Raw genomic sequence first — 26,104 nt, 5'->3', positions numbered from 1 at the left:
AGGACATTTTCATAAATCAAAATATTTTTGTTGTGTTCAGGTGCCACACCTTTTTGTAGTCGGGATAGGTTCCCCGAAACAGGATACAGCAATAATGATTATTCAATAGTTTTATTCATCATAACTTAACTTAGCATAAATAAATAAAAAAGTTGATTACATTTACTATCTAATTGTATAAAGTTATGTATCCTTAAACCTAACAACAAAGAGATCTATCTAGAGTCGAGTAGACTTTGATTGCCATGGCCAAAGTCCTTGAGATAGTTGCCGATGGCCAGGAAAAAAGATGCGGCGGCTTGTTAGGTTCCGGCTATTGAAAAGGAGCGCTTCTGTCCTGTTGGAATACGATTCTGTCTGACTTGGATTCCGTCTTGCGTCTTACCTTACCTTTCACCAGGTAGGGAAAGCCGAAGAGGGAAAGAGGGACCGATCCTGCGCCTGAGGGTGCCTGGTCAAGGGCCAACTGCTAGCCAACTGATTGGGAAAATAATCATAGCGTCGCAGAAGGAATAAACAATTCTTAATCTCTATTGGGAGCTGGGATCATCGGTTTTCAATTATCTTTCAACAGGGCTCCCAGGGTCTTCGGCTCTGGCGTTCAGCCACCACCGCGTCATCATGACCCAGCCAGACTTGCCAAAGTTGTGCATCAAATTTGAAATCGGTGTGTTAAAATCTGCCGCTGCCCAAGTTTAGCGGAGCCTATACAGAGTTGACAATCTTCTATACCATGTTCAGTGAAGCTGAGCATACTTCTACCGAGCGGAGCGGCGTTGGACCCACACGCCGGGCTTGGAGATGAGCGAGGCTAACTACAATATACCATTAGATATTCTCAAAAAACGATATGCTAATAACTTACTCAATCTACAGGCACACATTAACGAAACTTTTGGGCTGGCGCGTGGGGATTCATCGGTTGGAAAGCTGTGGGCGTTGGAAGCGCTGGCAACCACAGAGGAAATGACGGATTGCACAATCTTCCATGCAATTTGACAGAATTTGGACAGGGCGGCTCAATCTAAATGGGAAGTAGCTTCGAATTATACATATGTGCTTTCGAGTAATGTACGCAAGAGACTGAGACTGAAAGAAGAAGCTTCGATATGCAGCAGGGCACATGCGCAGTGTTGTAAGGGATCGATAACTAATTATCGTGGCGGTCAATTTGAACAATAACTAGTCTAATCATCCTCAACTTCAAAAATGCTAGCTTCTGAACTGAAGATTCGAGATAATCTCCATCGATGAAATAATCAATTGGGTTATCTTAATTTCTCATCAGTGAAACCACAATGAGCGCCACAGCGACAGATTGCCATCTGATTGTCATCTGACCGCCATCTGACCGTTAATTACTTTTAAAATATATGGCATAAAATATATAAATCATAAGCTCACATATAAATACACTGACTTAGTACCAGGTATAAAAGTAGAGCCGCAGCCCTTTCCGCTTTTCTTTGTAGCTTGATAAAAACTCCTGCTAGAGACGAAGGCGCTCTGGTGTTCCCATCAATCGTATTTTTTCTATCTGAGCGCTGGAAATATTTTCTAAAAGCGTTACAAATGTAAGATGAAGTTGGAGTGTATCAAGACATTATCAAAAAATTGTCGTAATCTCTCGTTTTTGCTGTTGTCTAGGGATCGCAATTGGAAATAGCCAGCATACATACATGAATATAGAATCTATGTACAGGATATAATAACACGTGTCGTGACCGATATCGTCAGGACTGATTTATTAACTTTCCTGCTAAAATAATCCGTTAAGTATTGTATCCAATCAAAATCATATGTATCTCTGATCAAATCTTTCTAAGTTTTGACAACCAGATCTATAACGCGATTGTAGACCAAAGACCGCACATCCTTCGATATGACGAAGTCGAAGTGCGTGAAGCTCTCGAGTTTCACTTTCCGGCTCTCAATGCAGTTAGGCAGGCGATCCTGCAGATTGGTGACGTCCGAGCCAGAGGCTAGCCAATCTTTGGCCCCATGGTGCAGGACCACCCTGCACTGCGTCTGCGACAGATTGTAGGATGGTGGGCTCAAGGATTGGTAGCGAATGCGGTTTCTAATCGGACCGTGGTCGAAGCGCCGGAAATATAGATTTCTGTGCAGTTGAGCGTAGTGGTGGATCTGCTTCGTGGAGGCACCCTGGGAAGCGTGGCCGACGATGATGGGAGTCAGAGTCTTAGAAGAGACAGGCAGTTTGAACGGTTAGATTCGAGTTTGTTCATGGACCAGCTAAGGCACGATTCATACCCGATTTAAGCTATCCCAATTGAAGCCACATAGGACAAAGTCGAAAATTCCGCAAATTCGACTCGTGATCTCGTTGGCTGAGCAGATGTGGTTCCTGAACTGCTGGATGAGCTTTGTGTTCAAGGATATCTCGTGGCCTCCCAGTAGGTTGAGTAGTACCTATAAGTATGCCCTGGAAGTCATGGCAAGTGTCAACAAATACAGACGAGACTCACCAACAGAGGCCCCTTGAAAAAGCTTATGAACTTAAGCACCGGACTGCGAGTCTGCTTCATGTACACCGTCGGGGAGAGAGCCTGCATTAGCTTCACTTTGCCTGAGTACTCGGGGAGTTCGCTGCACATAACAAAGAATACGGTTGAGCCCTGGGAGTGCCCAATGTACTGAATCTGATGGAAATGCGTGCGCTCCAGGATCAAGTCGATGGACGATGGAACATCTATGGTACCGATGTCGTGGAAGGAGAAGTCCCAATATTCTTTCATAGTGATCCCCTTTTTCGTGTGCTCCTTGGAGTAAATATTGCCGCGCGTGTTCAACATCCAGACATCGTAGCCCTGCTGAAACAGTATGTAGGCTAGTCCGTTTGACGGGCCCAACATTACCCAGGCAGCTGAGCTGGACATGAGGCCATGGACTAGTAAAATGGGCTGAGCACCCGGTCGCGGCATGCGGTGCATGCAGAGCTTGTAGCCATCTCTGGTGGTCACGAAATGGGTCTCTACTGGATATCCATACTTCTTGATAAGCTCAACCTGTTAAAAGTGGTCCATGTTTCAGGATATCATATCAATATATTAGGATGTCCTTGAATACGACTCACCGTCTTCAGTTTTCCGTCGGTTTCAATGTCGGCCTGCGTGAGGAAGTGTGCAGGTGGTATGATGAACCTTTCCTGTTGTACATCTTGCTGCCCACCTATCTGAATTGGGTGCTGTAGCGACCAGTTTATATTGGGATTTTGCGGAATGCCTTGAACCCTATCACCATGTACATTGATCTCTACCTCTGATTGGCCTTGATTCCACTGCGGTCTTAGTTGGCTTGGAGTGGATGGATCGTATGAGTTTCCTGTAAATCCATTTTCGTCTGGCCTCTGAAGTTTAATGTCTACCTGCACAGGGCGTGGTTCGAAGAGCGTTTCCTGTTGTACATCTTGCTGCCCAACTATCTGAATTGGGTGCTGTAGCGACCAGTTTAAATTGGGATTTTGAAGAATGCCTTGCGCCCTATCACCATGTACATTGATCTCTGCCTCTGATTGACCTTGATTCCACTGCGGTCTTAGTTGGCTTGGAGTGGATGGATCGTATGAGTTTCCTGTAAATCCATTTTCGTCTGGCCTCTGAAGTTTAATGTCTACCTGCACAGGGCGTGGTTCGAAGAGCGTTTCCTGTTGTACATCTTGCTGCCCAACTATCTGAATTGGGTGCTGTAGCGACCAGTTTAAATTGGGATTTTGAAGAATGCCTTGCGCCCTATCACCATGTACATTGATCTCTGCCTCTGATTGACCTTGATTCCACTGCGGTCTTAGTTGGCTTGGAGTGGATGGATCGTGTGAGCTTCCTTCGTCTGGCCTCTGTGGTTGAATCTGGTTCGTGACAACCAGATCTACAACGCGATTGTAGACCAAAGACCGCACATCCTTCGATATGACGAAGTCGAAGTGCGTGAAGCTCTCGAATTCCACTTTCCGGCTCTCAATGCAGTTAGGCAGACGATCCTGCAGATTGGTGACGTCCGAGCCAGAGGCTAGCCAATCTTTGGCCCCATGGTGCAGGACCACCCTGCACTGCGTCTGCGACAGATTGTAGGATGGTGGGGTCAAGGATTGGTAGCGAATGCGGTTTCTAATCGGACCGTGGTCGAAGCGCCGGAAATATAGATTTCTGTGCAGTTGAGCGTAGTGGTGGATCTGCTTCGTGGAGGCACCCTGGGAAGCGTGGCCGACGATGATGGGAGTCAGAGTCTTAGAAGAGACAGGCAGTTTGAACGGTTAGATTCGAGTTTGTTCTTGGACCAGCTAAGGCACGATTCATACCCGATTTAAGCTATCCCAATTGAAGCCACATAGGACAAAGTCGAAAATTCCGCAAATTCGACTCGTGATCTCGTTGGCTGAGCAGATGTGGTTCCTGAACTGCTGGATGAGCTTTGTGTTCAAGGATATCTCGTGGCCTCCCAGTAGGTTGAGTAGTACCTATAAGTATGCCCTGGAAGTCATGGCAAGTGTCAACAAATACAGACGAGACTCACCAACAGAGGCCCCTTGAAAAAGCTTATGAACTTAAGCACCGGACTGCGAGTCTGCTTCATGTACACCGTCGGGGAGAGAGCCTGCATTAGCTTCACTTTGCCTGAGTACTCGGGGAGTTCGCTGCACATAACAAAGAACACGGTTGAGCCCTGGGAGTGCCCAATGTACTGAATCTGATGGAAATGCGTGCGCTCCAGGATCAAGTCGATGGACGATGGAACATCTATGGTACCGATGTCGTGGAAGGAGAAGTCCCAATATTCTTTCATAGTGATCCCCTTTTTCGTGTGCTCCTTGGAGTAAATATTGCCGCGCGTGTTCAACATCCAGACATCGTAGCCCTGCTGAAACAGTATGTAGGCTAGTCCGTTTGACGGGCCCAACATTACCCAGGCAGCTGAGCTGGACATGAGGCCATGGACTAGTAAAATGGGCTGAGCACCCGGTCGCGGCATGCGGTGCATGCAGAGCTTGTAGCCATCTCTGGTGGTCACGAAATGGGTCTCTACTGGATATCCATACTTCTTGATAAGCTCAACCTGTTAAAAGTGGTCCATGTTTCAGGATATCATATCAATATATTAGGATGTCCTTGAATACGACTCACCGTCTTCAGTTTTCCGTCGGTTTCAATGTCGGCCTGCGTGAGGAAGTGTGCAGGTGGTATGATGAACCTTTCCTGTTGTACATCGTGCTGCCCACCTATCTGAATTGGGTGCTGTAGCGACCAGTTTATATTGGGATTTTGCGGAATGCCTTGCACCCTATCACCATGTACATTGATCTCTACCTCTGATTGGCCTTGATTCCACTGCGGTCTTAGTTGGCTTGGAGTGGATGGATCGTATGAGTTTCCTGTAAATCCATTTTCGTCTGGCCTCTGAAGTTTAATGTCTACCTGCACAGGGCGTGGTTCGAAGAGCGTTTCCTGTTGTACATCTTGCTGCCCAACTATCTGAATTGGGTGCTGTAGCGACCAGTTTAAATTGGGATTTTGAAGAATGCCTTGCGCCCTATCACCATGTACATTGATCTCTGCCTCTGATTGACCTTGATTCCACTGCGGTCTTAGTTGGCTTGGAGTGGATGGATCGTGTGAGCTTCCTTCGTCTGGCCTCTGTGGTTGAATCTGGTTCGTGACAACCAGATCTACAACGCGATTGTAGACCAAAGACCGCACATCCTTCGATATGACGAAGTCGAAGTGCGTGAAGCTCTCGAATTCCACTTTCCGGCTCTCAATGCAGTTAGGCAGACGATCCTGCAGATTGGTGACGTCCGAGCCAGAGGCTAGCCAATCTTTGGCCCCATGGTGCAGGACCACCTTGCACTGCGTCTGCGACAGATTGTAGGATGGTGGGGTCAAGGATTGGTAGCGAATGCGGTTTCTAATCGGACCGTGGTCGAAGCGCCGGAAATATAGATTTCTGTGCAGTTGAGCGTAGTGGTGGATCTGCTTGGTGGAGGCACCCTGGGAAGCGTGACCGACGATGATGGGAGTCAGAGTCTTAGAAGAGACAGGCAGTTTGAACGGTTAGATTCGAGTTTGTTCTTGGACCAGCTAAGGCACGATTCATACCCGATTTAAGCTATCCCAATTGAAGCCACATAGGACAAAGTCGAAAATTCCGCAAATTCGACTCGTGATCTCGTTGGCTGAGCAGATGTGGTTCCTGAACTGCTGGATGAGCTTTGTGTTCAAGGATATCTCGTGGCCTCCCAGTAGGTTGAGTAGTACCTATAAGTATGCCCTGGAAGTCATGGCAAGTGTCAACAAATACAGACGAGACTCACCAACAGAGGCCCCTTGAAAAAGCTTATGAACTTAAGCACCGGACTGCGAGTCTGCTTCATGTACACCGTCGGGGAGAGAGCCTGCATTAGCTTCACTTTGCCTGAGTACTCGGGGAGTTCGCTGCACATAACAAAGAATACGGTTGAGCCCTGGGAGTGCCCAATGTACTGAATCTGATGGAAATGCGTGCGCTCCAGGATCAAGTCGATGGACGATGGAACATCTATGGTACCGATGTCGTGGAAGGAGAAGTCCCAATATTCTTTCATAGTGATCCACTTTTTCGTGTGCTCCTTGGAGTAAATATTGCCGCGCGTGTTCAACATCCAGACATCGTAGCCCTGCTGAAACAGTATGTAGGCTAGTCCGTTTGAGGGGCCCAACATTACCCAAGCAGCTGAGCTGGACATGAGGCCATGGACTAGTAAAATGGGTTGAGCACCCGGTCGCGGCATGCGGTGCATGCAGAGCTTGTAGCCATCTCTGGTGGTCACGAAATGGGTCTCTACTGGATATCCATACTTCTTGATAAGCTCAACCTGTTAAAAGTGGTCCATGTTTCAGGATATCATATCAATATGTTAGGATGTCCTTGAATACGACTCACCGTCTTCAGTTTCCCGTCGGTTTCAATGTCGGCCTGCGTGAGGAAGTGTGCAGGTGGTATGATGAACCTTTCCTGTTGTACATCTTGCTGCCCACCTATCTGAATTGGGTGCTGTAGCGACCAGTTTATATTGGGATTTTGCGGAATGCCTTGCACCCTATCACCATGTACATTGATCTCTACCTCTGATTGGCCTTGATTCCACTGCGGTCTTAGTTGGCTTGGAGTGGATGGATCGTATGAGTTTCCTGTAAATCCATTTTCGTCTGGCCTCTGAAGTTTAATGTCTACCTGCACAGGGCGTGGTTCGAAGAGCGTTTCCTGTTGTACATCTTGCTGCCCAACTATCTGAATTGGGTGCTGTAGCGACCAGTTTAAATTGGGATTTTGAAGAATGCCTTGCGCCCTATCACCATGTACATTGATCTCTGCCTCTGATTGACCTTGATTCCACTGCGGTATTAGTTGGCTTGGAGTGGATGGATCGTATGAGTTTCCTGTAAATCCATTTTCGTCTGGCCTCTGAAGTTTTATTTCTACCTGCACAGGGCGTGGTTCGAAGAGCGTTTCCTGTTGTACATCTTGCTGCCCAACTATCTGAATTGGGTGCTGTAGCGACCAGTTTAAATTGGGATTTTGAAGAATGCCTTGCGCCCTATCACCATGTACATTGATCTCTGCCTCTGATTGACCTTGATTCCACTGCGGTCTTAGTTGGCTTGGAGTGGATGGATCGTGTGAGCTTCCTTCGTCTGGCCTCTGTGGTTGAATCTGGTTCGTGACAACCAGATCTACAACGCGATTGTAGACCAAAGACCGCACATCCTTCGATATGACGAAGTCGAAGTGCGTGAAGCTCTCGAATTCCACTTTCCGGCTCTCAATGCAGTTAGGCAGACGATCCTGCAGATTGGTGACGTCCGAGCCAGAGGCTAGCCAATCTTTGGCCCCATGGTGCAGGACCACCCTGCACTGCGTCTGCGACAGATTGTAGGATGGTGGGGTCAAGGATTGGTAGCGAATGCGGTTTCTAATCGGACCGTGGTCGAAGCGCCGGAAATATAGATTTCTGTGCAGTTGAGCGTAGTGGTGGATCTGCTTCGTGGAGGCACCCTGGGAAGCGTGGCCGACGATGATGGGAGTCAGAGTCTTAGAAGAGACAGGCAGTTTGAACGGTTAGATTCGAGTTTGTTCTTGGACCAGCTAAGGCACGATTCATACCCGATTTAAGCTATCCCAATTGAAGCCACATAGGACAAAGTCGAAAATTCCGCAAATTCGACTCGTGATCTCGTTGGCTGAGCAGATGTGGTTCCTGAACTGCTGGATGAGCTTTGTGTTCAAGGATATCTCGTGGCCTCCCAGTAGGTTGAGTAGTACCTATAAGTATGCCCTGGAAGTCATGGCAAGTGTCAACAAATTCAGACGAGACTCACCAACAGAGGCCCCTTGAAAAAGCTTATGAACTTAAGCACCGGACTGCGAGTCTGCTTCATGTACACCGTCGGGGAGAGAGCCTGCATTAGCTTCACTTTGCCTGAGTACTCGGGGAGTTCGCTGCACATAACAAAGAACACGGTTGAGCCCTGGGAGTGCCCAATGTACTGAATCTGATGGAAATGCGTGCGCTCCAGGATCAAGTCGATGGACGATGGAACATCTATGGTACCGATGTCGTGGAAGGAGAAGTCCCAATATTCTTTCATAGTGATCCCCTTTTTCGTGTGCTCCTTGGAGTAAATATTGCCGCGCGTGTTCAACATCCAGACATCGTAGCCCTGCTGAAACAGTATGTAGGCTAGTCCGTTTGACGGGCCCAACATTACCCAAGCAGCTGAGCTGGACATGAGGCCATGGACTAGTAAAATGGGTTGAGCACCCGGTCGCGGCATGCGGTGCATGCAGAGCTTGTAGCCATCTCTGGTGGTCACGAAATGGGTCTCTACTGGATATCCATACTTCTTGATAAGCTCAACCTGTTAAAAGTGGTCCATGTTTCAGGTTATCATATCAATATATTAGGATGTCCTTGAATACGACTCACCGTCTTCAGTTTCCCGTCGGTTTCAATATCGGCCTGCGTGAGGAAGTGTGCAGGTGGTATGATGAACGTTCCACCTTGGGCATCTTGCTGCCCGCCTATTTGAATTGAGTGCGAAAGCGACCCGCCTGGATATTGCAGAATTCCGTGCGCGGCACCATGTATATTGGTCTGTGCCTTTAATTGATTTTGACTCCACTGAGGTCTTGGTTGGATCGAAATGGATGGATCGTATGAGTTTCCTGCAAATCCATTTTGGTCCGGATTCTGTTCTTCGACTTTCAACTGACCATACTGGTCTTGGCCAAGTATGATGGTGACGTGGAGGATTAAAAGCGCGAACAGCACATCGAAGCTAACGATCCGCATCCTGGTACTAGGATGGCCTGCGTATGTAGCTATCTGGTTGATCCGCCTTATATAGGACCCCTTTAGAATGTGGCGTGTCGCTACGGATTAATAGTGTGAAATGGACTAAGCCGCGGAAAATGACGGTACAAATGGCACTGTTACATCATTGACGTCATTATCAATGGTTACGGAAGGTTTTATATTTTTTGGTACATAGATTCCGTTGCTCCTGTTTTCATTAGTTTTCCCAATACTAGATTTATTTTTTGTTGTTGACTTTCGTTACACATTATTAGATTCTTTTTTCCTTCGTTACTTAACTTCACACGCACCAAGGCGACCCCCATTATGTCTATCCTCAACATTATTTCGGACGGATCGATAGATTCCAGTGCCAGTGTGCAATACGGCGGGGTGCAGGGGTCCGGTGTAGCCCAGCAGGACGACAAGCTCGACGAGGACTTGGAGGACTTATACAAGAGAATAATGCCTATAGATACCGACTACGATCCAGCGCTATGTCGGGACCAGTTCTTGAAGAACTTGTTTGAGGATCTGGGTATCTTCGATCCCAACGAAGTAGATAATGACCCTCTGCTGGAGGTTGGCTCTGTCTCCAGTGCATATATGTTGGCAGGCAAACGGGGGCTCTCACAACCCGCGAATTGGACCCTAGACAGCTTCGTCCGCAAGCTGAAGCGTAAGGAGACGCTCAAAGCCCTCATACCCCAGACCATCCCGATCCAGATAGGGGACAAGGTCTTACAGCTGGCTTCGAAAACAGATCAATATGATGCACTTCTGGAGTCCATGCAGCGCTCGTCGTTGTTCTTTATGTTCAGGCGCACATGCTACGATCTGCATATACTGAAGAATGCTTCTCCTGAGACAGGGGAGCTGCATGTGCAGGACCTACCCCACAATCTGTTCTCCTGGTCGTTGGAGGATTTCTTTCGACGACGCGAGCTTAAAGACTTTGTTTACTTGGACGTTCTGGTGCGGGACCACACCGCCAACACTTTGGACTGGGCCAAGTACCGGGTGGATCTTCAGGAGACCGAACGGTTTTATGGGTATTTCTACTCTGAGATCTTTAACGGCGCCGGCTACCGCAAACTACTGGACCTGATCTGGGAGCAGAAGCAGATGCTTATCATCGACAAGGCTTTGCAGGAGGACCTCGAAAAGTCAAAAGCCTCCCTGGACACCACTAACTTCAAGGCCCGTCGCTATTCGCAGGCCTGGTGGCAGGGCTACAAGAGCAACATGGTCGAGGAGCTCCAGCAAAGCTGCATGGAGGCTACTGTGACGATTCCCATCGAGTGCCGCTACCTCTGTGCCTACTACGAAACCCAGGTGGAGTTGCAGCTGATGAAGGACAACGTGCGCACCCGCCAGCTACAGAAAGAGCTCGAGGACGTCAGGAGGTCCATCCAGCAGGGAGACGACACTTCGCAAGCCTCCCTCAACACCTACTACGCGATCATCGAGGTAACCGAATTGGAAGACGGGGATTCCCCACTCTCTCAAAAACTAAAAGTACTCCTCTTTTCTACCAGGATTACCGTAATCGATATAGCGAGCTTAGCGATAAGTACGATCGGGACATGGAGCACTGGGAAGACGAAATACTGCAAACTAACTTTCGCCTGAGCAAAGCTCGCGACGACATGAAAGAAGCCATTGATCATGTGATCTTTATGCGTCGCCGTATTGCCGAAGTTCAAGCCTTGATCGAGGCAGAGCGCCAGGAGGAGATCGACCGCGTGGTATGACCCACTCTTACACATAATCGTACAATCACATACCTAATTACCGATAACTAAATATGGCCGCTTTTCCACAGGCCAACGAGCAAGTAGAGCGCCAGAAGGCTGCTGCCAAAAAGGCAAATGCCAAGCAGCAGAAAAAGAAACAACAGGCCAAGGCCCGGAAAGTCCGTGTCCAGAAGCGACAGTCACAACTAAGCCAGTCCGGCAAACGGACTTGAACACAGCCATTCCACCGGATGCATCCCTCACCTGCGAACTGGAATAACCTCACACTGCACTGATCAAAAATTGTAGTGATATTACACACATTCATTCCCTAAATATAGATAAAAGCCTAATACTTTAAGTTTATATACGACAAGTTGTCGTGTTGTACAAGTGCTCGAAGTGCAACCGCTGTTGCCCTTTAGCCTTGTTTCGACTTTGCTCTGGGACTCCGCTATTGTAGGCATCTTTGTGGAACTCGCCTGATTGCACAAATCTGATTACCAAAATGCGCGGAAAGAGTTGGTCGAGAAAGGATAATGCCATGTCGCCGCATTAGCGCCTCGGCTAGAAGCAGGGTGGAGCAGCCATCTCCGACGTCGCGTGAAACAAGCTGGAAATTGAGTTTGACTGCCAGAGCTGGCTACTCTCCTTCCACTTACCCTCCCACGTCGACCCATTCTCCGAGCTGGCTGCTTGGCATATCCTGGGATGATTAAAGCCATGCCATCCTCTGCTTCCTCTGCCAACTTTTGCGGTGATTTGTAATTTTTTCAAGCATATCATTGAGATGCAGTACAGCCCTGCACAAATGGGATATTAAGCTCGTACGACGGGACGGAGCCAACCTGATTATCCTTGGCCCTTCTTTGGTCCAACTCTGTCCTGAAGAGCTCGACACATATTAAATTTCATTTCGCTGACAGTTGGAATAAGAATCGGGCGCCTAATGAAGGTTAAGCAACTTTTAATGTCCTGGTCCCGGCCATTTTGCAGACCATTAAATGTTCTGCCTGGCAACATGCCATATGTTTCCACAAGGACATAAGCCTTCGGTTTGGGATCATGTCCGGGAAATGATTCAGAAAAACTTTTCTTATCATTTCTGCGCAAAAAGTCATAAAGACGTTGGCTAAGTATGCCTGTGTGTGCCTCAGTGTACGGGATGACATGACGATGACAGTAATCGTAATCCTAGTCATGGTAATGATGACACTGGAGCCGACACCCATATAAACATATGTTGGGCTGGGCATTACGGCACATGGAGTCAGGTCGTGTAAACGGCTTAACGGTTAGCCACGGATGGTTAACGATTTTCACCCCTCAAATGCTTGCATTGCAGTGTTTTATCCAACCATTAATGTTTACTTTAATGGGATCCATTCTACTTGGGATCCAACTCAATCGAAAACATCTTTCGAGAGGTTTCATCAAGAGTAGATGTATGAAAATACGTAAGCATTCGACTACATCCGCTGCCTTCTCACTTGCTTTCAATTTATAGACGAAATCTTTATAAACCCAACTAAATCTGACCCAACTTCCCATTTTCTATCCCGCTATTCTATCTTGAAGCCAGTTTCTTGTTATTTCAATTTTGAACCGTGGAAATCGGTGTTAGACGCTTCAATGAGGTAATGGCATAATGAGGCGACTATTCTTGATTTGACCATCCATTAAGCTCCAAATTATGTTCGGCTTGATTGTTTTCCGCGTCTTTATTCACGCTCCGCAGACTGATAACTACTACAGCCTACATACATACACGTAGACATGTATTACTAGTATGGGAATCGAAGACACCTACTACTCCCATGTCCCATGTCCACACCATCGTTCAAGTACCGGCCCGGACCCCTTTCTAGTCAAGCGGAACTGTGACGCGACTGTCCAGTGGAGTGGGGACTTTAACTTTTGAACTTTTCCTGTCCTGAATTGTTTCTTGAGAATTTACATGTCCACACGCTACATGCTCTCGGCACCTCAGACCACTCCCCTCTGTAATTTCATGCTCCATTGGCCAGTGAAATCGGCCCGCAGTCAAAGCAAAGCTTTTACCCCTCTATTCACCCTCTGGGCCATGCTTTAAGTTGTCCAATTGAAATAAATGCTCGTTATTTAGGCCATATTATCCGAATTCCAATTTTCGGAATTCGAATAGTTCTAAGAGTTCGGCGAAAGTATTTAAATTCTACATTTGCGGCACATTATTCTCCTCCGAAACTCCGGGACTCGCGGTCACTTTTTTACGAGAAGTCCGTTGATTTTTTCAGGAATCCAAACGAGACATTCGATTGGCCTTTGTCCAGGACTTTTGTTGGTTATTTATGCTACTGGCTTGTGAAACACTATCTGCCAGCTGTTGCGGCTGCCGACTCTGCTGCCGGTTCTGCGTGCCACTGCAGTCAGGACCACTTGTTTCCGCTCGCCATTTCTTTCGCGTGCCTTCTCTGGAGTACATATATTTGTTCTCCTCTGCTGTCGGCAGAGCCAACACGAGAAGTCCATTTCGAAATTTATGTACACACAAATTGAATGCGCAGATGGGTGGTGTGAAGCACTGGGAAGAGGCCAGTGGGCGCCAAAGTGAATGAAAGAAAAATGTTAGTCGCTGAAAAAGTTGGCTGCATTCCTCTACAAGAAAAAAATTTTAAAAATAGAACAGGAAAAACAAAGCGATATGCCTTTAAGCGACACTTGTCGGAGGGGCTTCGCATGACTGGGAGGAAAACGCTTTTCCCCCCAACAGTCGTCGAAGACATTTTTAATCTGGATATTGGGGGAAAGGCATGGGGGAAGCGCCGATCGAAAAGCAACGTAATAAAGGCAATTAGAGATAGATACATCATACATAATGCACTTGGATATCAAAGTAAATGGCAGGAGACCCAGGTGCGGTCTTATCAAACCTCATGTCGGATAGCCTCGACTCGCGCCATACATATACGATTTCAACCCAGTTTTGTTAGATTGTACAAATCTCTATTTCCGCATCTTTGAAATCATGGATGCCACAGACTTTCGCAATTTTAGGGTAGCAGTAGGGGCCTTGACTAACTTTTGCAGGAGTCCCGATCCAAAACTTTGTTGCTCTAGCTGGTCTAGCAAACAAGATGGTCGGATAATGATGACGGGGATACAAAGCAAACCATAGCTTTTCTATGAAACGATATCAGGCCGATCAAAATTAAGATCTAATACCTATGGCAGCAGTAAAATAAATTTATCAAATTTGGCTCTGATCCCATTATGTATTTATACTCTATTGCACTACTAGCTAACACCATTCTGCATATATTTTTCATGCCAGAGGAGAGGTTGCTTTAAGCCCCTTCGGGCTTATTGTCGGCTCCGCCCCAGCCCCTGCCTTGAGCTTCCGCTTGGCTCATTTGTTGGTGGCACCGTACGATAAAGGAGCCACCAGGTTTGTTGCACTTTGAACTTCGGAACAGCGCGGGAAGTTCACCTCGTTTATAGGGCGGCTCTACAACTCAGCCCGTTGCAATTGTGACTGCTCTTGGCATAAATTAAAAGCGCGAGCCGCGTTTACCGTGTAAATAGGTTGCCATTTGGCAGCTGCTGGCCAAAGGTGCCTCGTCTTCGTCATTGTCCCGCTCTTGGCTCACCCAGAAATGAGCGGCCCGTTCCATGGGTCTCGCCCGAGGGCGGGTGTTTGTTTCATTTGCGGTGTCACCGAGAGTTAACCTGGCCTAACCCTGGTAGAGCCAGCAAGGCTGTGGCCCGTTTCCTGCCCATCAACGTTCCCGTCCTCCGGCAGCCTTTCTGACTGGCAAGCTGACTGAATGGCTCACTGCATTTGCATTTCCAGGCCCCAATGAACGGCACCGCATCTTCTCATATTTAAGAGCCTTCACCGCCTGCTGGTATCCCTAATGCTAAACTCAATAATCGCTGAATGCGCGGCTGGTAACTTTGTCTTGTGTATGCTAATTTCATTACAATGCAGTTGGCTGGCTCTGTTCTCGTTCTGCCAGCCAGCTCCAGCCCCGGGACCACTACACTGCCTGGTACTGGCCAGGACCCTTCTCAATACCCAATGAATTATGATGGACGTTGTCATGAATGGACAGGGCGGACACAGTGTGTGGTCAGCGGCGAGCGGGCTGCGGACTGCGGACTGTGGACTGCGGCTTTCGCCGTTCGACTCTCGGCTTTCGGCCCTTATGTGCGTGTGTGTTGGCCGTGTTTATCTCTCGCCAACGTATACTTAGCACATTGCCGGGGGGTGGTGTTGGGACAGGGATAACCGCCATGTACACGCTATCAGGAGATTGCTGGCTAGGCGTTTTCGCCCGACACGCCTTTCAGAAAAAGCGGGCGGTGCGGAGGAGCAGAAATGAAGTGCTTAGCGCCGCGCTACTCACTCACAATGTCGGTAGGAACACACTGAGAAAAATTAGACTATTAATAGACCCATTCTTTCAAGGGTAAATGAATAGCAAGCCAATTGCTCTCTACATGTCCGTACATTGCTTTTTCCCAGAGAGCAGGTACTTCTTGATCGAGATCAAGAATATGGTACTGTCGTTCCGTCTGTTCCGTATGCAATACACCAAGGTACTCTACAATAACCGGGTAAAAAAAAACACTTTAGTTATAATTTTTCAAAAATTCACAGAGCACTTTCATTCAAAAATATAAAAGTCCATCCCATCCAGTCTTAAAATGCTCCGCAGTGTAGGTGGAAACGGTGTGGGGCGGAACCCTTTGGCTGCGCCACTTCATTATAAACATTTCTCAATTGATTATAGTTAGTTTTCCAAGGCTAATGGTGAGAGTGGGGGCGGGTGTGCGTGGGGCGGTGTGTTCGTGTGTGATAACGCCATAATTATGCCCCTATCCTTGGCGTGTTCGGCGCTGTTATGGCTGCGGTTTTTGCCCCACCGATTATATTTGCACGCATGTCCTTCACGCTGCCACTCGCGGATAGTGCCCGTGCGCGGGCTCCGCCGTGTTTACGGCGTTTCGGGTCGTCTCCGCTTTTTGCATGCGCCTCCCACAACTAAGTAAGTAATCCACATAAACTGCTCCTGAAATATTTCATTATCGTAATGAAAAGGACGCCGGTAAATATATTCTCTTCTGCCTTCCAGCTGCTCCACATGAAGTCCTTCTCAGGGCTGTGGGTATTGGCCCTGTGATGGCAGGGGTATGGGCGAAATGGAAGATTGCATTTACGTTATTCCTCAAGAGATTTCGGTGGGATTTTTCACATTAATGAGCTTGACAAGTGACAGATGAATCAATAAGATATTAATTATAGAAACTATGAGTGCGTGGAATTTAATTACTGCCCCCCCACCCCCATTCATAGTCGTTTCCAGTTTTCTCTGTGCAATTAGTCGGTAAAATAGGTTTTCATTAAACCGGATTTTAATTCAATTAATTTATGACTGAAAATTACGAATCATATTAAATTAAATGCCGATGCATCTCCCAAAATGACTGACGAAGGGAGCACCAAGCCGCTGGAAATTGGCACAGCCTCAGCAATATTTGATCCATTCACCAAAGATTAAAGGAAACATACTCGTACGTGTTCGATGCCGGCCCAACTTCTGTAGGACAGTGTAAAAATCATGTTTTTACGCTTTACTCGCCCGCAGCAGAAAGTCTTCTCGTTTTCCATAAATTAATCAATTCCTCCGCCATTGCCGCCACTGCCGCCACTGCCGCCGTCAATTGTAATCCTTTATCACTCGTTCATTTTACTGATGGCCGCCAATCAGGATGTTCTGGCAGCAAGGATGCGCCTGGTGGACGGACCCGGCCCGGACGCGGACATGGATCCGGATCCGGATTGTCAGCCTTCGTCGAATTCCTTCTCAGTTGCAACTCGGGGCCCGTGACAATGCGCAAATAATGACGTAATTAATGGAAGAGCATAATAATTTTTTTATCGACCGAAATTAACAAGCAGTCGACACGTCAGTCCCCAGACCCACCGAAGCATGACGCGAAGAGCAGGCCACATGCATATTTATAGCCACATTCCTCTGGTTCCTCCGATTCCTCCGATTCTGTTAGTTAAATCAACTTTAAATTGCATTAAATATTAAAATTATTGAACTTAAATTCAATGTACATATTTCCATATTTCCGTTTCATTGTATTTTGTGTGGGGCGCGAATGAAGCGAGTATGTGGGATTCGCTTTTTAAATTTACACAAATTTCCGAATGTGGCAGAGATTTGAGGCGACAGGGCCCTGACCCTGAACTTGTCGCTCTGGAAATAACACTTTAAAGGCGGCTCCCGACGGATGTAGTGCGGCACGTGCACAAAAGTAATTACAAAATGCAGACAAAAAGGGGGCGTGTTGCATGGGGCATGGGCCATGGGGCACGGCAGGAGCAGTGCAGAGGCTGACAGCTAAAAAACGAATTGTAATTGGCATCCAGTTGGCTGCGAGTCAAGTCTGGCACCATTCCGATTGGAGTCTGTGCAAGACTGGTGAGGACCCCGACCCCGCTACCAAATTGTCTGTCCTTACACTTGACTTTAACCTTTTCTGAAGTTGTGCTTTTGACTAGCCAGAAGAATCGAGTCCTGGCTCCGGCCCAAAGTTGCCAAAGTCGTAAAGTTCCGCCCGACAGTTTAAGCAGCCCAAACTTCTGACCTTCATTCGCCCTGGCCACTTTTTCACTTGGACTTCACGCACTCCTGTTTCCCCTGTTTCCCCTGTTTCCCCCGCTTCCTGTTTCTGGCGCCATAATGAGCAGAACTTGGCCAGGCCATAAAGCAGGCCCCGCGCCGGGGGAAGCTCCTTTTGGACACGTCTAGAGTTTCGCATGAAATTTTATGCGCGCGTGATTAAAAGTCACGTGCTTGGCCCCTTCGGAGGGGCCCTGAAGTCTGGAGAGGACTGCGGCAGCTTCTGCACCTAATGTAGACTCCCGATGACGCCAACAGTCGAACAATGCTGATCATAATCTGGGGCAGCATAGATGCGGCTGCTAACGAGCCGGCTGCCGGCTAGGCAGCTTTGGCAGGCCTTTAAGACTAAGAGCGGTGCTCCCATTGTTTCTACTCGACTCTAACTAAAGGCTGTCCAATTGATTGGTCTCGTTTTCATTGTACTTCAAGCGGGTTTCTGCTTCCGCCCCTCTGCTCCACCACTCTCTCCCTTGCTGTTGGGCTGCAGCAGGCTTTGGGTCTGCTGATTGTCGTGTGATTGGCAGTTGGCGTCCCAGCTCTCGTAATGCACTAGTGAGGGGAGACCTGGCAAATGGCTAATTGTCGTGGCACGCGCCGGTCCTGAAAGGTACCGCCTCCCAAATGGGTCCACCTTTTAAGGTAAAACCAGAAAGTTCGGTAATTCGGCTGACAGCTAAATCTCTGGGCTGCAATGTGGGTCAAAAGGGCAACGATTTCCAGTCACTTTCTGTGGCAACAACACTCAAGGAGAGTTCATTTTCGTTTATTTCGAGCTAAACTGACGAACTGGCACTTCTCCCGATGTAATTTTAAAGGCTTTCAATAGCTTGAAGTTCCATGAAGTTTACGCTTGTCAAGCATGAAACCAAGGCTTAAAGTTCGACACGCTGCAAAGAGATTTGCCATGCCACACCCCCACAGAACCCATTCCCATCGCCTGTCAAGTTGCCAACTCCCCCTTGCCTCAGACTGTCTGCCTCTCGGACCGTCTGCCGGCTCCTGGCAGGACCAACATGTGGTGACAACGCCGAATTAAGTTATTTGTCAAACGTCGAAACGTTGGCCAGCATATCAGACCAGAACGAGCAGACCAGAGGCGAAAAGGAGGCCTAGCCTGGGCTCGAATTGAATGGACTCCGACTGGGAGGAGAACACTTCGCCGCCTCGCCTCGTCTCGCCTCGCCCCGCTTTGTCAGCCTGTCAGCCATCGCCGACGACAGCAGTTGCTGCAAATAAAGGAACTGCAAATATTTTATGCAAAAGCCGGAATCACTTTTTGCCAATCAATTGTAAAAAAAGGAGGCGACGACATAGGCACTGATGGGGCGATTCCAATGTTTGCTGAACGGACACTGGACGAGATCCACTGCGCAACGGAATTAAAAATTAAATTTTCCAATTAACCCGGCAAACACTTCTTGGATTTACTCTTTGGCAGTGGCCAAGCAAACTTCATTATAGGGAAACACTGTGATTTGCCCCGACGAGGGCTTGCCTAGGCTCTGGGACTGGTTTTGTAGATACATTAGGTACACATATATACCATATGGTAGAAGCTGGAGCTTCCCAAGGCAGGAACATTAAGGATATACGTACAAACTGGCGGATCCTAAGTCGCTCCAGATGTATAAATCAAGCACAGCATAGCTGATCACCTGGGCCACCAGGATTTTTTATTGTAGGTTTGTCATTATATTTCAATTGGTCCGATATGCTTGATCGACATCTCGTCTAGCCGTTTAAAATGATTGATTCACAGCCTGAACTTTGCACTTGTGGAGCTCGACCACACTGGGATCGTTTGATCTAATTTGTGCGAATTATATTCGACATTCATATGTGTAAAAACTCGTAGTTTAGCTGGAAATGAGCTGGCGATGATTCTCCGATAAGCTGTAAAAAAACATTCCCACAAAAAAGCAGACAGGGCTTTGGCCAGCAGTAATTATTACTCTTTAGTGGGAGAGCAGCTGGGCTTTGCCAGATCGGGTTTAGTCACGGATCGCCAATGCTTTGGTCAGGAACGTACGCCATGCAACACGCTAGTTGGATTCTCGGCTCGCTCTGGCTCGCGCTTCAGTGCATGCGGGTGGCCGGGGGCTATCTGGAGGACAACTTTCCGGCCAGCGTGATAGAGGACGCCCATCTGAGCACGGTAGGTGGCAGGCCCCAGTGGCAAGTTGCAAGGGACTTGATGCCCTAGCGGAATTCTCTGTGCTGCAGATGCAACTCTTGGAGAAGTACAAGTATCCGGCAGAGGCCCACCAGGTGACCACCGAGGACAAGTACGTCTTGACCATTCACAGAATTCCACGACCAGGGGCCCAGCCCGTCCTGCTGGTACACGGCCTGGAGGACACCTCTTCCACCTGGATATTGATGGGTCCGCACAGTGGTCTGGGATACTTTCTGTACAGCCAAGGCTACGACGTGTGGATGGGCAATGTGCGAGGCAACCGCTACTCGCGCGGCCACCTGCAGCTGAACTCCAACACGGACCGCGCCTACTGGACCTTCTCCTGGCACGAGATTGGGATGTACGACCTGCCCGCCATGATAGACGTTGTCCTTGCCAAAACGGGCTTTCAGAAACTCAGCTACTTCGGGCACTCCCAGGGCACCACTTCGTTCTTTGTGATGGCGTCTAGTCGCCCCGAGTACAACGCCAAGATCCACCTGATGAGTGCTCTGGCGCCAGTTGCCTTTATAGCGCACGTAAAGGCTCCTCTCTTGGGCTTAGCCAGAGTTGGCATCAACCTTCTGGGCGAGTCCTTTGAGCTATTCCCCCATTCGGACATATACCTCAAGCAGTGCGTGCAGTCGGCCGGCATGCTCAAGACCTGCCTTCGTTTCTACTGGCAGGTCATCGGAAAGAACCGCGAAGAACTCAACATGGTGGGTACTCTGTCGAAGCTTATTTCCAAGGGTCACGCATATTTCTTTATGTTCTGTTAGACCATGTTCCCCGTGGTGCTGGGCCATCTCCCAGGTGGCTGCAATGTCAAGCAAGCCATGCACTACATGCAGCTGCAGAGATCTGATCGGTTCTGCCAGTACGACTACGAAGCTAAGGAGAATCAGAAGGTGTATGGGCGCACGACGCCCCCCGACTACCGACTGGAGAGGGTTACTGCACCGGTCGCGCTGTATTATGGCAGCAATGACTATCTTTCCGCTGTGGAGGACGTTCAGCGCCTGGCCAAGATTCTGCCCAATGTGGTGGAGAACCATCTGTACAAGAAGTGGAACCACATGGACATGATGTGGGCCATTAGTGCCAGGCGCTCGATTCAGCCCAAGCTGCTCGAAGTAATGAAGTACTGGGAGTCAGTTGGTGGCAGGAAGAATGCCGAGGCTACCACTAGTTTTCCGGTGGAGGAAGAGGTTCCACAGCCGGTAACAGACCCTGCCCCCGAGGGGGAGAACGATGTAGGAGAGAGCTATGATGATGAAACTGAAGTTGAAGGAATAAATGAGAAAGGGCAGGAAGATGGAAAAGGACAGGACCAACAGCAGGACGAAGCTGTTGAGCCACCTTCCGAGGAGTAAAGTTGGATTTTATGAATACTTCCTGGTCTATTTCTGATATTTAAATAAAAACAGGCGTTTGCCTTCACGTTAAGATGTTGTCACAGGGTTAATTTTCTTCCGCCAAGCCTGGCCTTTCAGAGAATACGGATTGCACATGTTCAGTTGTTTCTTCTTAAATATATATTGTTGTCCCCAAAGTGCCTGAATCCCGTAGTTAGGGCCTCGTGCACCAGTCTCGGCTCCAGCAGCTAAAGCTTCGCAGCCGTGGACCTGTCGGTACTCCCTGAAGGTTGAGACGAGGAGTTCATCTCAGCTCTATGCCTCGCTCTCACTCTCGTCTCCTTATAGAAATCGATGAGGTCCAATGTGAAGTCTCAGCGGCGAAGGACCATGTTCGGTAACGTTCCGAGCAGTGGCAGACCACGTATTTCCTTCATATTCCGCATCTGCCAGTGGCCAAAGTTCCACGTGACGAACTTGTAAAGAATTAGGAGCAGTGCCCGTATTAAATGGTGCATATTTTTTGCAAAATGTGTAACATAGGTCAAATCACGAACTCTTCTGTGAGTCGAGTATCGAGATAGGACTCTATGAAGCATAGCCAATTGGCGTGGCTAACTGGGGAACCCAAATACGTTAGTTACGGTGTATTGACGAGTGGATATCGATTCATAAAGAATAACACACTCGAATGGTCCTACTGAATACTCATTTACGGGTATATCCGACTTTAATACCTGAAGTATTATGTTAGTTTCAACCTCGACTCATTCCTCCATAGGAAGGCCTTCCGGCCTTGTACATATACATGCCATAGAAGCCGAGCTATGGGGTATGCTCTAGTCGCATCACTCGACTCCAGCGATCCTAACTGAATTCCAATATTTTTGCCTCGAAGAGACTACAACAATCACGTGCCACATCCGCCACATAGCCGCATTAGGAGGAACCACCAGAAACGCTCTGGGAATTTGGTAGCGCAACGAGGCGCGAAAACATTTACTCAACACTTAGCAGCTGTTGGTGGGTTTGCGGGTTCCTTGTTCGGGGATCGTGGCCGGCGACGTGCGGCGAAAGTTTTTTATGATTTATGAAGCAGGCGACGAGGATGGAGCCGCTGCTGGAGGTCCTGATGTCTGCTGTCGTGGCGGATGTGGAAATGGCAGACTCCCAGGCCGGGAGCAAGGCGTTTCCGGGCGGGTGGGGTGGCTAAGCGCTTTCCCGTGTCAGTTTCCCAACAGCAAGTGCTCGCTCCTTCCGAAACCTTCCCCCGAAACCCGGATATAAAAACTGCACTTTGATGCGTTTTCCCCGCACACAACTGCAACTACAGTGCAGAAACAGTAAACAATGTGTAGCCGAAATAACAAAAGTTTCTTTGGCGGTTTTTCTCCGCTGCGCTCATTAAAATGTTCGCTTAGAGCTGCCGCTGCGTCCTCCTGGACCTCCTTTTGTCAAACACAAACACAAAACAATGAAAGCCTCACACACGAGCAAGGATGTGCGCATACAATAAGCAAGTGTACATATATATGCATACGAGTATTCCCACTTTTGCAGTTGACACATGCTGCTTTCTAAGCAAACGTGTCGCTGGAGCTAAGTGTGTAATTTATAAGAGTGTTTGTCGGGGGGGAGATTTGGATCTGGTGGGGAGGTAGGGGCCGAATGAATGCCGAAACTCTACAACAGAATTCATAGGAGCATTGTTGGCGACACATTTCCCTCCTGAAAGGCCGCACAACAAAAATCCATTTCAGAACAAACGCAGAAATCCGCACAGAAATTGGCACAATGAACCCTCGCCCGCGTGAGGCTTTCCGCAAATGGAAAGCGCTGGAAAAGTGAAAATGGTGTGCAAGAAAGCGTTTATTGGGCCACCGCTTTGCAACATATTAATTAAGAACCGACACGCTCCGCCAGTTTTCCGCCTCTAATAGGGAAACTACCGTGAAGCTAGCCTAATTTTAGGACAAAAACTCGTTTAAATTTGATTACGCGTTTTTCCATATGTATTTTATTTCGATTCTTTCTTTTAAATAAACTCATTTACGTGTGTGCCGTTGCTGCTTATGCAAATCGATTCTCTCCTCTTCGGATTGTTTGCTTTTCTTGAATGTTATTACAGTTTTAAATATTTAAACATGCATAGTACTGGTAATTAACTTTAATGGTTGTTGCTTTCTGCCGTAGATTGGAGAGTACACATAGTTTTTACGTACACGGCCATACGGCCATAATCGTATGCATTACACCTTACAATAAGTACGAGTACGTAGGACAGAACTAGAGTAGCCAAACTTTATTATTATATTAAAATATTTATAAATATTTACAGGGAACTTAATGGTTTGTTAAATATTAATATTCAGACGCATATTAAATTCTCATAAGCAACATGGTTGGTTCGCTTCAAATTGGTATTCATTTTTGGTGGCTATCGTGCAGATTTTGAATGATTTTGAGTGCTTTTGCGTTTATGTTTAACTTTCCCACTCAATTTCCGGGATTTCGAAAAGGGTTTTCTTTTCGAAATTTTTGAAACGTTCGACGAGGCTTTCTCTTCTTCCTGTCACACTTATGAAAGCCATTTGCATTCAGTCTTTAGAACAAAAACTCATCCCAACAGTTGATTTCGATTCTATTCTAGCCTCGATCAAATGTGTGTATTTTTCGCGTAATTACTACCACATACGCACTGGTTAAAATACGAGACGACCCATACAGATGCAAATTTGTAGCTACCCTAATTGCTAATTGGATTTTAGCCGGAATTTCATCATTCGCATGCGTTTAAATTTAATTTGGTTTTTGGTGTTGCACGGTGCATGATTTTTGGCTTTGTTTTCACTGAAAAACATCAAAGATTGTTATTATTATTATTATATTTTACATACAGCTACCGCTGGCTGTTTTCAATTATTTTGAATAATTTACTCCCCGTTTGGCGCAGCGTTTTACAAACATTGCCTAGAACTACGAGTAGAGATACGAATAAATGGAGATATGTCGCTGAACCTTGCCCGAAACTACACATTTAACATACGTAATATTGTAAGCTGCATGAGTAAAATGTTCATATTTGTAAGGTCTGCTTATACGCTATATACGCCATATACGCCATATACGCTATATATAGATATAGACACCGATAACTGCTGAACGCAAAGCTTTATGTACACAATTCGCTACTCCTCCACATGGCACACGGCCGACCTAGAAGTAATCCATCTTGGGCGCGTCCATGGCGGTGTGCATCGTCAGGGTGACTCCACGGTTGATGCTCACGGCCGGGTAGAACACCCCGTACAGATCCCGGAACGCCACCGATCCCTGCGGCATTTCGTTCACCAGGAAGCTGAGTGTGTGCCGCTCCAGATCGAGGAGAACTCCGATGGTACTGCCCGTGGTGATGCCTCCCTCGACGCGTCGCTCGTGGATGGAGTTGTGCTGGAACCAGGAGCGCTGGCGATCGATGTACATGGCAAACGACTTCTCGTCTTTACCTGGTGGATGGCGGGAAGCATGGATAATGCGATTAGTTTACTTAGTGTTCTTACACGTCTGGTCTTCGTCAATAATTATATATAGGAACTATGTCCGATATATCTGAATGATCACGGCTAGTTGGTTCGCACCTAACGAACCATGAAACCTGATTGAGTATACATTTGAGAGTATATCCATGTGAGATCTACGCTAAAATAAGCTACAGTTCACTGCACTTTGTTCTCTCCCAAAAGAACCTCTTGTTCGGATCATTGATCTTTTCGCATCGATTAAAATTTCGTTGAGGCAAGCCAATACAAGTATCTGTCAATATCTAACATACAACCTAAATGGGTGATTTTGGTGGGGCAGGAAAGGCAGACCGTGATCTCTCTCAATTTCGTTCGCACTTGTCTTGCAGTTCGGTCATCGGATCAGATCTTCCACCGGTTTCTCGTATTTTCAATTGCCACATTTTGGATGACACCGATTTTCGTCATTTCTGTTGCCAAATTTCGAAATACACTTTTTTCACTGGGCTGTTAACACAGAATTTTGATTACCTTAGCTCTTAGCTCTAGCTAGGAGTTAAACAAGTCTGACGGACAGAGAGACATGGCTATGTCGAATCGGCTATTGATGATAAACAAGAATATATACACTTATGAAGTCGGAAATCTTTCTCTCTGGGTGTTATATATCTCCAAACTCGAAGAGTTTATCCACTAATGGATATTTTTGGGATTAAGGAATTCCTAGAATCCCTAGAACAATTCGTACGTCAAACCGAGCTATAACTACCGCTTGTTATAGTTATACGATGAGTTCTTCTTGAAAAACTATCAAGAGATTAGTCCAGCTTAAGTAACTCTTCCCTTTCGTGCGTGTTCGCTTTTCGAACTTTAAAACTTGGCTCTCTTGGCACTTCCCAGATCCAGTCCTGGACCTTTTGTCACTTTCCCGTCTGTCGCTTCAGTTCTCTCAATTTATAAGTGACAAATGCAACAGGGGCTGGAAGGGATGGCTCCAGGGAAGACGCAACGCACGAGCGTCGTAGAACAACTTGGAAAACTGCAACTGTTGGAGTCAGTGTCAGTGTCAGTGTCAGTCGCTGGGAGGAGAGGGCACCTGACACCTGCACTGCATTTTGCATATGAAAATTTAATTCGAAAACTTGAGCATCGAGCGTAGGGAGCTGCTGCTGCTGCTGCTGCTGCTCCTTCGGGGGCACGTGTTAAATGGCGCGTGAGATGCCTGAAGAGTAAATTCTGTAAGTGAAAGAGATACACGACGCCTTCTGCCAGCTGGAGAAGAAGGGAAAA

The 26,104-nt window shown here is 47.5% G+C and overlaps 4 protein-coding genes across 5 annotated transcripts in view; 2 read left to right on the top strand and 2 right to left on the bottom strand.

Moving 5' to 3' along the window:
- Positions 1–1,728: 1,728 nt before the first annotated feature.
- On the bottom strand, positions 1,729–9,358 carry LOC6596633. Its single transcript, XM_026987410.1, has 13 exons — positions 8,978–9,358; positions 8,370–8,909; positions 8,155–8,313; positions 6,934–8,082; positions 6,326–6,865; positions 6,111–6,269; positions 5,139–6,038; positions 4,531–5,070; positions 4,316–4,474; positions 3,095–4,243; positions 2,487–3,026; positions 2,272–2,430; positions 1,729–2,199 (listed from the first exon to the last, which is right to left on the bottom strand). Exons 1-13 carry the CDS (start codon positions 9,341–9,343, stop codon positions 1,822–1,824), a joined length of 6,738 nt encoding a protein of 2,245 aa, XP_026843211.1. The 5' UTR covers positions 9,344–9,358; the 3' UTR covers positions 1,729–1,821.
- A 272-nt stretch (positions 9,359–9,630) lies between these two features.
- LOC6596632 lies at positions 9,631–11,435 on the top strand. The gene is made up of 3 exons (XM_002021604.2): positions 9,631–10,816; positions 10,885–11,094; positions 11,172–11,435. The coding sequence occupies exons 1-3, from the start codon at positions 9,674–9,676 to the stop codon at positions 11,313–11,315; spliced, it is 1,497 nt and encodes a 498-aa protein (XP_002021640.1). The 5' UTR covers positions 9,631–9,673; the 3' UTR covers positions 11,316–11,435.
- Positions 11,436–19,691: 8,256 nt separating this feature from the next.
- On the top strand, positions 19,692–21,384 carry LOC6596630 (lipase 1). The gene is made up of 3 exons (XM_002021602.2): positions 19,692–19,917; positions 19,986–20,657; positions 20,718–21,384. The coding sequence occupies exons 1-3, from the start codon at positions 19,771–19,773 to the stop codon at positions 21,309–21,311; spliced, it is 1,413 nt and encodes a 470-aa protein (XP_002021638.2). The 5' UTR covers positions 19,692–19,770; the 3' UTR covers positions 21,312–21,384.
- Positions 21,385–23,635: 2,251 nt separating this feature from the next.
- The window catches only part of LOC6596628 (E3 ubiquitin-protein ligase TRIM9), a 74,391-nt gene continuing 71,922 nt past the window's right edge, over positions 23,636–26,104 (bottom strand). For both annotated transcript variants that reach the window (XM_026987596.1, XM_026987597.1), the window contains one exon: positions 23,636–24,799. In XM_026987596.1, coding sequence (XP_026843397.1) covers positions 24,510–24,799 — 290 coding nt within the window. In that variant the 3' untranslated portion in view covers positions 23,636–24,509. The remainder of the gene's footprint in view (positions 24,800–26,104) is intronic.

This window comes from Drosophila persimilis, unplaced genomic scaffold (genome assembly GCF_003286085.1).
Source record: "Drosophila persimilis strain 14011-0111.01,24,50 unplaced genomic scaffold, DperRS2 tig00000124-arrow-pilon, whole genome shotgun sequence".
In the NCBI taxonomy this organism is placed as follows: Eukaryota; Metazoa; Arthropoda; class Insecta; order Diptera; family Drosophilidae; genus Drosophila; species Drosophila persimilis.
Note: the sequence above shows the minus strand (reverse complement) of the source record. Positions and strands in the feature narration are given on the sequence as shown.